This window comes from Indicator indicator, chromosome 33 (genome assembly GCF_027791375.1).
Source record: "Indicator indicator isolate 239-I01 chromosome 33, UM_Iind_1.1, whole genome shotgun sequence".
In the NCBI taxonomy this organism is placed as follows: domain Eukaryota; kingdom Metazoa; phylum Chordata; class Aves; order Piciformes; family Indicatoridae; genus Indicator; species Indicator indicator.
Genome location: NC_072042.1, coordinates 7,536,415 through 7,548,855, shown reverse-complemented (window position 1 = coordinate 7,548,855; position 12,441 = coordinate 7,536,415). Strand labels below are relative to the sequence as shown.

The following is a 12,441-nucleotide window of genomic DNA, read 5'->3' as shown; positions in this document are numbered from 1 at the left end:
TTGCACTACAGAATCCTCATAGCCAGTCTGAATAAAAATCACTGGACTCCACCATGATCTCTTTGCCTGGCATGAGAATTGAAGAGTTTTACCTAGCTTGAAGTTTCAGTGCTGACATATGTAAGAAAATAAAACTCAGGAACAGCTTGATGGAAGACAACCCATGCAACAGCACAGAAAAGGACCTAGAAACAGATTCCTAGCTGTACCCTAAAAGCAACTGACTGACAAGCTGTGTCAAGAGGTGCATCAGCACAGAAATGGACCCACAGAGTAGATTCCTAAAAGCCCCTTATGAGTCTCTGATATCGTGATAGGGATGGGGGTGGAAGATGATGACAGGAGTGCTGGAACATCTCTTCTCTGAAGACAGGCTGAAAGAATTAGGGCTGTTCAGCCTGGAGTGAAGGATCCATGGAGACCTTAGAGCTGCAATGTCTGAAAGGGACCTCCAGGTAGGCTGGGGAGAAACTGTTCAGAAGGGCCTGTGGGGCTAGGACAATGGGCAATGGTTTGAAACTGGAGCAGGGCAGAGTTAGGTTGGACACCAGGAGGAAGTTCTGCACAGTGAGGCTGGTGAGACACTGGAACAGGTTGCCCAGGGGTGTGGTGGAGGCCCCATCCCTGGAGATGTTCAAGATCAGACTTGACGTGACCCTGAGCAGCCTGATATATTTGGATGTTTCCCTCATGACTGCAGGAGGATTGGACAAGATGACCTTTGAGGGTCCCTTCCAATTCAATGCAGTCTGTGATTCTGTTAAGAAGAGCATTCAAATATCTATAGTTGGAACTGCAACAAGCTCAAAAGCTCATGAGTCAGCCTCATCATAGTGGCATGTGAACCTCTGCCTGTGTATCAGGTTTTCCAACTGAAAATTCAGGAAAGCTCAGAAAGTATTAATATCTCTGAAACACCCATCAAGCCTGAGACCTATATATTGCATACATCAGTTCAGATTCCAAACACAGGAGGAGGGGGAAATCAAAACCCACTTGGTATTTCCCTCATTTGGACCATCAGGTCAATGCTATTCCTTTTCAGAAACAAAAAGGAAACAACTGTATGTATTCAGCACATCCACCTCATCTCAGAGGAAAGCCTTGCAGAACAAGAATCACTGTTTTCTGAAAGACAAAGGCAAGAGCTGGACTACTGCCTGTGCTCAGATAAGGGCTATCAAAAGCTTTGGTGGGACACAGGATGCACAGAATGATTTGACCAAATCAAACTAAATGTGTTAACTGTGCACTGTCTAGAGATTCCCAACATTTATAAGCAGCAAAAACGTTCTCATGAAATCATGACAGCATAAGGCAAGAAAACTAGCTTAGGACTCCACATATACAAAAAATGCTCTGAGTAATTGCTATGAGCTGTACCTATAAGCTGTTTCTATTTTTCCTTCAAAACCTTCACTCCCAAATATTAAATAGAAGAATGAGAGGACAACATATTCAGTCTTACCATGGACAGAAGAGCTGATATTAAGGAAGAAGAACAGGAAGAGATGACCATAAAGCAAACCTAAGCTTCTAACCACTTAGTACCTAAAAAGAATAATTTCTTTTCCCTGGCTCCTGACTTTTGATACATTAGGTAGAAAACATGACAGCTTTCATCACTGTCACTCAGTAATTATTCCCATCAGCAGGCACTAGAATCTCAATCATTAATACCCCCATGAAAAAGTGGGCAACAGCACTGTCAGATCCTCCAGCTACTGAGGCCTGTGTTACAAAACAATTGAGACTTGCTTCTCCCTTGTACTAAAGCTTGGCAGTACAAGTTAATTCACCATTCCAGATGTCTAGACCAAGGTGACTGCTACTAGACTATCAAAAACAATTTCACAAAGGCTCACAGCAGCTGAACTGTATTTTAACATTAGGAAAAAACCCCCCAAACCAAACACAAACCTCCTGCCCCCTGCAAAAAAAACCCACAAACCAAAAAACCCCCAACAACCCACCCAAAACAAAAAGCATGAAAAAAAACCCAGAACACACCAAAAATAATATCCAAATGAGCCAAATTTCCATGCATGACATACAGAGACTTTTCATCAAAAAAAACATTGGCAAACTTCATGGTCAGTGTGCTTTTGAAATCTCTTCTGTTACACACCTCACTGTCAAACTTAAGGCGAATCAATCCCACCTTTAATCAATCCTCAATACTTTAAATCAATCCTCTTTTAATTCCTGGAAATACTTTCTCTAGAACATCCCTTTTTCACATATATGGTATGGTTTATATTAAATATCAGGTTTAAACAAAACGGCAAGGCAAGTTTTAGCAAATAATTTCTCTGTGCTTAACCCTTGCATTGCTGCTTGGGCAGTGAAAACAATCATCTGAAATTAGAATTTCAAAGCATTGTGTGTACAGTGAGACGTCCACTCTGACAAGAGGGGTGAACTTATGCCTCGAGTTATTGCCTGTCGTAGCACAGGACTCAGTTGAATCAAGAACAAGTTGTTTTGAGTCCTTGAGTCTTCCTCAGGACCACAAGACCAAGCACTCCAGTTTGGTAATCACTCCACGAGAAATCTGGAACTCTGGGTCCACAGCCACCATATAGAACAACTTACAGCACAACTGCAAGTATTCAGGATGGTCTAATTACAATTCCCTTGGCAGAAAAATAATTGGAATTTAGGCTTTTGTTGTAAGAACTGATTCAAACACACAGCTATATGAGCACTAGTCAGCCTTCCCAACTGACAAGCAGGAGAAATGGCTGTTTAGCTTAATTCTTCCTTTTGGTCCTTATTATACAATACTTCAAAACACAGCTGTATCCCTGAAAGCCCACTTCCTCCTTGACTGTAATGCAACTGAACAGAATTTAAGTATCATGGCTAAGACCAAAATACCAGGATCAGCTCAGGGAGTCACACCTTTCTACACTACTCTACCGCAATACCTATCCACACAAAACTCAGTTCCGAACCTTAATCACAGTTTTTGCAAATGAACTGTAACATGTGCTTGAACACTTCCATTATCATAAAAACCATTTATTTTAAACACTTCACTTCCAACTACTTTTTAGGAGAAGATTATATTTCTTTATTTTGGAAGGAATTTAGGCAAAAATCAACACGTTTGTATACAATTGTTCTGTAAGCACCTCACTCACTATTAAAACAGAAATTTTCAGAATTTTAAGAGCTTTCAGAATTGACTTCATCTTAGATTGCATTAGAAAACTTTTCTTATCCTAGGCTTCTTAGAATGAAAGAGGTAACTAATTATCCATTGGAAGATCAGCAGGAATAGCTGGGAGTTATGCTACATTTTTAGAGTTGAGTTAGCCCTTAACGACAGACAACAGACTGTTAAGTGCAAATTAGTGAATCAAATTACATCAGTCAGCTAGGCAGAGAAATGCTTTGTCAGACAAAGCAGCAAACTCTCACATGTGTCCCCTCCTCAAGGTGCTACAGAAATCAAGCACAGTCTTCCTGGAAGCTATGTGTTAGACTCTGCAGGTATAGCCAGTAGGTGAGATACAGCTGGGGAAGTTTGAGGTCAGCTGCTCTTATCAGTTGCATCCAGGTTTGCTACTCAGACCAGATAACGCTCAGATATCCTTTCTCTTTTAATAGTTGAAAAAGTGTACAAACACTTTCTAGAAGATGGAGAAATGTTGAACTGCCTTTCAAACCTGTGCCACCCCAGCAGGAATATAAAAAAGCAGAAAGCAGTTAAATATTAGTTACCAGCAAACATGATGTGAACCAGAAACAATTCTTCCTATTTTTTTAATCTATTATAAACCATTTTCAGATGGAAGCAAAAATTTTCATACTGATGGTAAGATGACCTTTATCTTCCTCACATGGCATCCTCAGAAGAAAAGCACTCATAGAAGCTTGGGTGAACAGTCAGCTAACCAAATCTCTCTGAAAGACACCTTTGATATCACTAATTCTTTATGAGTTCTTCTATAGAGGCAATACCCTTGGTATAGTAATACTGGAGGGTAAGAGGAATGAGGGAATGGGGCTGTGGGAATAAGCAGTGTGCGGGAATAAGCAGTGTGTGGGAATAAGCAGTGTTGAGTTCTACTTGACCAAAGCAGGTATGTCCTTCCACAGCCATGGCCAAGAAACACATTCCTTGCCACCCACAATCATTTGCCAAATTCATAAGCTACAAGAGCAACCACTCCAAGCTTTCCTCACACTGCATCAGCTTTATGTTGTTTATGGGGGCACAGTCTTCATGTCTTGCCACATGTACTGTGAACACACACCTGACCTTATCAGGCAGCAAGAGAGCCATAGCGTACCAAGTTTTGCTGCTGAAAAGGACGTCAGGACGAAGAAGTTCTTTCCCTCTTGCCCAGGAGGGATGTTGAAAGGGAGGAAGGATTTCAACAGTAAATAAAGTACTTTCACTTTAAAACGGGAATCTGCTCATTTCATTTCTCATCAGGGTTGAAGTCTGAAAACACACACAGTGTTAAACAGCTGTGGATATCCCTGCTGTCTCCTCCACAATCACAGATACATGGGAACAGTATGTTTTAATATCCCTAACCAGGATCATACAGTTTAACTTTTATCTTTAACTCTCTACTCTAACTTCTCTTTCCCTCCCTTGGAATCTCTTGCTTTTGTAAAAGAAAAAGGAGAGTGAGCTGAGTTAGGTATGCATTTATCTCATCCTATCTTTCACCTCACTGCTATCTCATTCTTTAGATTCTTCTCTAACGTAACCATAAGAACAACAGGGGAGATTCCAGCAAGTTAGCCTCTTTACTGTCCTCCTCCATAAGGAACAACAGGAACAAACTCCTTATGCTGAAAGATGGAAGAAATCATATTAGCAGAATATTTTTTTTCTCAGGAGAAATGCAAGTTTGATGCAGAATTGGAATTCCTGTCCAAAAGTACATAATAGTTGCAAAATACATAGGAAGTACTTGTGATGGTTTGAAACTGTCTTTCCAATTTTTCCTTGCAAAGTTCAGAACAGAGAAAGTGAAAGAATGTAAATAAGTCACTATTGGGTGTAAGAAAGCAAAATAACGATTGTTCTAAACACTTCCATTGGATAGATAGAAATGTTTAAGAACTATTACCCAAAACAAAGTAGGCACTCTGCACATTCTGCGTTCTGCAGTGGGGGCAGTTGCTGGGCTGTCTGGCTGCTGTTTCTTCTTCTCTTCTGGCTGAAGATAACACGTACTGACCTTGGCAGCTAAGTTAACAACTTTCTGCTCTAACTAAACTCTGCTTCTCTGTCCAGGGGGGTCTGGGGGGAAGCTCTTGGGAGAGAGAGAGGCCCCTTTGGGAGGGTCCCCTTGGGGGGAAGCAAAGGGAGATCGGTTGTGCTTTTCTGTTGATTGTATATATTTGTAAATGTTGTGAATTTTGTATATTTGTACATATTCATTGCATTTCATTGTAGATTTTAGACTCTGCTTGTAAATACAGCTTTTCATTTGCTTCCAGATTGGGCTAGCCTGGTTATTGTTGGTGGGGGTGGAATTTCAGCTCACACCGACACAGTACTCCAGGTAAGGATGAGCTGCATACAATGACAGTCAAAGACACACTTCCAAAGTGGCAAGTAGAAGACAGTAGAATACATAAACCAATTAATGCAACACTCTGCAAGAGCAGTCAAGCTATTGTGCCCAAAAGATCCTTATATGTACCAGGTAAAAAATTTAGCAGTTTAAGTCTGAGTTTCCATATCAAGAAGATAGGACAGACTTCTCCTGACTTCACATTTTCCTTTCTTGACAGACTTTAAAGAAAAAAAAAATCCCTCCTAGATCACACATTTCTCATAACTCACCCTCACCCCTAAAATTCAAGGCATCATATGGAGATACCTGGTTCTGAGCTGTTGATTTATATTGCTAGTTAGTACACTAAGAATAAAGCATTTGACCAAGGAGTTCACTGCAAACTTCTCAAAAAAAACACTTGAGTTCAGACCACAAAGAAAGTAAGCTACTGATAACAAAGAAACAAACCTTGAAAAACATACAGAACTCCTTTTATTCTATGATGATTTTTATATTCAAGGTTCTAGATCCTCACCCTCCCCTCATGAATGAAACCTTACCAGCAAGGGATGAGCAGTGCATCAAATTACCCTTCTCAGTTTAAGGGTAACAACTGATTACATGGCAATGTATGAGAAACCCTTAAGGCTACCACCCTTCAGTTACAAATAGCTGCTCTGCACTTAGAACAGACTTCAAGGAACTACCTACTGCAATGTAGCTGATGGACTAAAGAGCTCTCTCTTTTATTCCGAGAACTGCTGTGTCTGAAGACACCTGTAAGATAGCTCTACTCTGGTTTGCTATCCTATAGACACTGTCCACATTCCCAGTTTATCCTTGTCAGAACTACCTTGCTTTATAGGTGACAGGACACCTAAAAGCAGCAACTGCAGAGCAAGTGACACAGTTTTATTAATCCATACATGAAAGTCTAATATTAAAGCTCCTGTTTGATGAGTACCATAATAAGCTTTTTCTACAGAAAATAATAATTTTCAAAATGTTTAAGAAAGAACAGAGCCTTCCTAATACCTGCATGATTATCCAAATAAACAAGAACAAAGCTTTATCTCTTGTACACATTAAATTAACCAAGTGCTCAAGTACATTTTGTGGCATAAGTAAAAAAGTACTGAAGACATTTACTAAATAAATAATACATACAGTTGTCAAATTAAGCATTACGCTATTTCAACACCTTGTCCCTTCATTTATAAAGTACAGGGTTTTCTTTCTAAAATATTAATGTACCAACTTAAAACTTACAGCACTAGCCTGCCAAGTACCAAAAGAACATCTTCACATTCTGTAGTCAAGTACGGTCGTGCATTAGCAAAGCTTTGGATGGAGATTCGATATACTTCCAAAAAAGGTAAAATATGTTCCGATGCACCCCGACTGCCAGCATACTGAAGGAGTGTCTGAAAGAAAATGAGTTATCGTTAGAAGCTCTCATAACACACTTTTGTCTAAAAACCAAGTATCATTATCAAGCATATGCAGTGGAATAATTCTGGAAGTAAGAAGTTTTTTTACCTGAAGGAGACTTAAAAATGGTAGCTTCTCTGCTCAGCTTATTCCTCTTATTTGAATACATTTTCATTTATTACTTTGATAAAGCTATTGGAACTTCTATTGGGGAGCAAGCTAGATGCAATCAGCATAAACGTGAGTCATTAATTTCAAAGTTCAAGGAGAAATTCTGCTCTCAGCTCCTCTTATACAACTGCCACAGAGACAAAACCACACACATAACATTGGCATTTTTATTACTAGTGACAATGAAGAAGACCAGGTATTATCCATACAGCAAACCTGAATCTATTAGAAGGAGATATAAAACCCAGATCAGATTGTCATGTATCCATTTTTCAAATGCAAAATTGCCCTAGATTCTACTATTTGACCATAGCAATCCTACATTATCCAGAGTCAGTACTGAAGAAGCAATGTAAAGTCTAGCCAGTTTTAAGAGAAATCAGAGTAAGTTCCAAAACTCAGCACAGGGACTACAGCAGCATCTCCCAACCTTTTTGAAAGTTCTCCACACCACCACTTTATTTTCCTATGGGTTATAAAAGAATATGAGAGCAAGCAGGGCACTAAGCTAAGGACACCTCAGCTCTACTGACAGCTTGTTTCACAAGTAGCATCCCTTCTCTGTGTGCATGCTCTCCTACAACTCCAGATCATTTATACTTGTGTTCTTACCAGTTACAATCCCCCTGTCAGGTTGCACCCTCCCTAGACCAAACAAGGTATCAACCTTGATTAAGGCCAGCTGGGATCAAAACAAAAAACAATTAAAAATATGGTGCTTAGTGGAGTCCTTAAGGCTGAGACTATATGGAAACAAGTTCAGAGTGTCCCACTCTATAATTCAAGTCAAGTAGTCCTAAAAGGATGATAGGGCCATATAAGGCTTCAAATTGCTCCAGTTCAGGTTGGGACTCTGACACAACCAATTTATTTTAACACCTTAAACACCTGATCATATGAGATGATGACTGTAAGAAGGCCTCATTACTGAAACAGACCCTACAATGAACTGCAGTCATTTTAACAGCCAGAAACTTCTATGACAAAACCTAACTTCACACAGCAAGAGGTGGCAAGCTGCACACTATCTTGTGGACTAGCTGGTCTTGTATCAGTAATCTACCTAGGCAATACTAGTCCTAGGGTAAAATTAAAAAAAAAAAAACATAAAACAAAACATCTACTAGACTGGCACAATCATGTGATATTTAACAAAAATCTGTAACAAATACCATTTAAGAATCAGTAAAAATCAAGACTGTTTGGTAGATTATTCCACTAGATGTCAGTAACATGACTGCCAGATGAAAGAAGGTTGCAAACTCTCCCAAAGCCATGTGAAGAAGATTCAAAGTTTACAGAAATCATCCTTAAACACAGCACAAAAATCATTAGCAGAAGCAATGCACAACTAGTAACTTACCATTCTGAGTGTTTCTCTAGCACATTGATAAAGGAATTGATAATGTAACTCAAATTATATGTGGCATTAGAAGCATCAAATACATTCAAAGGATGACAAGATGTAATCTCTTTAGATACTCAGTTGATGACTGTCATAAAGTCATCTGTTCAGTACACCCAACAGTAACTCTATCATTATAGTGAAAACAGAAATAGATCAAACATAACTCTCCACACTTCTCTAAAAATATAACAGGTTAGTTGAATGGTTGTGACAAATAAACAAAATACACTAACTGTATTACAGAGGCTTTTAGAAGTCCTCCTGCTATTTCAAAAGCAATCTAAGCAGAAGTTTAAGTAGTCTACTACAGACATTTCCTGGCAGTCTATACACAAGATAAGACTGGATAAATTTTAACTTGCTAGTACAATATAACCTCCACACTTAATGAACAGCCAAGTATCAAGGTTATAAATGATTACTGCCTTGCAGTCTAATTAACTGAAAAGAGTTTTCAAACATTTTAAGTCTGGTTAACACACATCCACTTTATCCTACCCTTCTTCCTTTGACTACACTAACACATCTAATAGGTGAGTTAGGTGAGAAAAGCAGAGGCCATACACATTCACCTCCACTGCCATCTACAGGCTAGCCTAGGTCCTCAGCACTGCATAGCTCCTCCTGTGCTGCAATGCTGGAATACCTGCTTAGCTGCATGTCTTCTGAAGTATCAATTTTTTGCTCAAAACTAATTTAAACATGCTCAAGTTACCTGACCTGTTTTCACAGCTTGAAATCTCTGTTTAAGAAGAAAACCCCTGCCTGTTCTGAAACATACCTGATTGCAATTGATGGTCCTCAACTATGGCACCCTTCATGATTCCAGAGACAAACAGATGCTGAGTATTGGCAGATGGGATGCTCTGATGTCCTGCAACCTCTGTTTCACTGATAACTGTTCTTCATATTCATGACAGAACAAGCTCTAATATGCACACAGTTCATCCTACTTATCTGTTTAGGTACATACGGAGCTCCCCCACAAACATGTTTCTCCTAAGGTGGACATGCAAAGCATTCAGGCTTGTACAATACAAAGTTGAGAGTCAATCCACCATTTAGGCTTCTGGAGTTTTTTTGCTGTGTTATCCTGGACATAAATCTTACTTCGCTGCTTTTCAAAGGAAATGATGCCATCCAGCATCACTCTTAATGAAGAGCTACGGGAAAGCTGCACATGGCTGCACAAGTTTACATGTAGTAAAACACAGCATCCAGACAGCTCGAAGTACAGGAAACCTTCTGAATTGGTTAGTGGTTTGCTTGTGTCCCAACAGCCTTGGTAACCTCCACAGCACAACAGAGCACCTTTCAGGACCATTACACAGATATACACACAGGATGGCAAATCTGTGGCTGCCCTTAAAACATTTCAACTACCTTCATTACAGCTACTTCCCAAGATCACATTTAAGTTCAGTTAAATTCAGCTGCTTCTTCTTAGGCATGTTCTGCTATATTTTAATAAGCTTACAACAACATACCTATGGAACCCTCCTAGTCATTCATACTAAATTAATTGGAGCCCCTTAAATTCCACTTACAGGCAGACCTTAAGATATATTCAAGTTTTACCACTCAAACTTTGTTCAGCATTCACAAACATCCTCAAGTAAGAAGGAAAAACTAAGATGTAAAATCACATTCTAAGCACAGTGGTTTGTCTGCATGACATCCACTGAAGCTGCTACATGACAGACCAGCAACTTCATGTTTTCCACTGTACCTCTTGATGTACAGTCATGACAACCAGAAATGTCCCCAACTAAAAGCAACCTAAGAGATTTTTTTCAACTTTTCCTGTACTATCTATCAATGTTCTAAAACAAGACCACCATTCAGTAACAGCAGAAAGACCTAAAGAAGTCTACATATTTTGTGGGATAGGGTTTGGGTTTTCTTTTTTGGTTGGTTTGGGGTAACAGAACTGTCTTCCATCAAACTCCATTGATCAAGTACCTCTACAGCTTTGTTTGTACCAAACCAATCTGGGCAACTAGATGTCTACGTATATTGGTCGTCTTGGCAATCTCTACTAAGCGTTAGCTGAATATTTGTTTCAATGTTCTGATGCAGTGAATGCCACTGGAAACAATGTCACAGATCTTAACAGCATACTTAGCTTGGACATACAGGAGTAGCAGCATCCAGCAGTTTGAGAAGAAGGAGTTCTGAAACCTAGCAAAGAAAGTCCTTGTGTTGTTTCAGTAAGTCATGAACTAAACATCCTCCCAGAATGGTATGACATAACACAAAACCAATGGATGTAAAATGAAAGACTGAAAAACAGTACCTTTTATCTAGAGGACACAAACAGGATTCTTTTTTTCCTCATCTGGCATCAAATTTTGCCATTTGGCATTCAAATATAGCGGCTGTATCATCTGAGATATGGTTAAACCAGCTTGTAAAACTTTTTCATTTTAGAAATCACAGTATCTTTAGATCCAACAGGGACATCTGTCCAACCCAGCAACGTAATACCTATTATTCCATCTCATGATGCCATGGGGGAAGCAAAACCTAATTAACCACTGAAAACAAACTACTGAAGCGTAAGTTACATCCATCACTGCAATTTTAAGCAAGTTCAGCTCTTCTTAAGCTAGAGGCTGGATTCAGAAACTGATGATCCTTAGCCTGAATTGCATGAACCAAATATTCCATACAAGATCATTAGACTGCAGAAGCTCGCTCAGTGACTTACATGAATTGCAGACCTCTACTAACCAACAAGCTCTGCTTATTCCACAGCAGATCCCAAACCAAGGTGGAACGCATCGTTCTGATCCAGAAACAAGCGAAGAACAGAAAAGCAGAGGTCTAAGACCTGAGCAGAAACCTGAGAAAACGCAGTGTGGCCCGCCTGCCCCAGAGAGCCTCCCATGCGTTAGCAGACGTCCAGGCCCGAGGCAAGGCGAGTGGCTGCCTTAGCGCACAGCGCCCGTAAGAGCACCCCTCGGGCAGGACGCGCACGTACCCCACTCGGCAGCGGCGCAGATCGTCTCGAGTCCCGCGCCGCAGCATCGCCAAAGGAGCGAGGGGGAGTCCCCGGAGTAGAAGCCCCAGGCCGCTGGCCCGCCGGGCCTGCCTCGGCCCCATCCTTGCCGCCTGGCACCCGGCCTACCTTTGCCTAGCCCCTACCTGGCAGAAGCCCCGACAGTAAGCCCGGGACGAAGCCTCTGACACCTCCTGCTCGCGCAGCTCCGTCTGTAGCTGCCAGAGGCGGGCTCGGAGTGCCGCCACCAGCCGCTGCATATCAGGCCGCAGAGCCGCCTTGGCCTCAGCGTCCGCCATCTGCACCCGGCCCCACTGCGCGTAGGCAACGATCACGTGACTCGCACCCGCTGACCTCATCGTCCCGGGACGGCGTCACGTGACACGCCGAGCGTCGCTGTCCGCGCCGGCCGCCGTTGGGGGTGCGAGTGCGTCACGTGACGCCGCGCAAATCGGCTCTCAGCGCGTGTGCGGGCTGTGGGTCTGCTGCCGCGTGCCTCACGGTCCCGGCCCTGACCCCGATCAGCGGCGGCCTGCGTGGGGCAGCGCAGAGCAGAAGGCCGGTGGGGGCTGGCTCCGGTGCTGCTCTGGCGCTCTAGGACAAAGCGCCCGTAGGATTAGGAGCGTTCAGCCCGCTTCTGGTCTAAGAACTCGCACTAGTACCCAAAGGTAACCGCAGAGCAGCAATACCTGAAAAGTGATAATGGACACCGGGCAGAGTCAACTTTTTAATGTGCTTTGAGTTTGTTTTAATCTCTTTAAAAACATGTCAGAAGTATAACACTCATGAATTGAGAAAGCCCTGGAGGGCTCAGTGCCCAGCCAAATACAAGACCTAGGAGAGCAGCTTTTATAAGAATTTGCAACTTGCAGCAAGTCTTCTGACAAAAGAGCAGGGTA

General features: G+C 41.5%; 1 protein-coding gene across 1 annotated transcript in view; it reads right to left on the bottom strand.

Annotated features, from left to right (window-relative positions):
• RLF (RLF zinc finger) overlaps nt 1–11,841 on the bottom strand; it is a 46,031-nt gene extending 34,190 nt beyond the window's left edge. The window contains exons 1-2 of the mRNA XM_054395246.1: nt 11,689–11,841; nt 6,801–6,955 (exon numbers count right to left, since the gene is read on the bottom strand). Coding sequence (XP_054251221.1) covers nt 6,801–6,955; nt 11,689–11,841 — 308 coding nt within the window. The remainder of the gene's footprint in view (nt 1–6,800; nt 6,956–11,688) is intronic.
• Between the last annotated feature and the right edge of the window lie 600 nt (nt 11,842–12,441).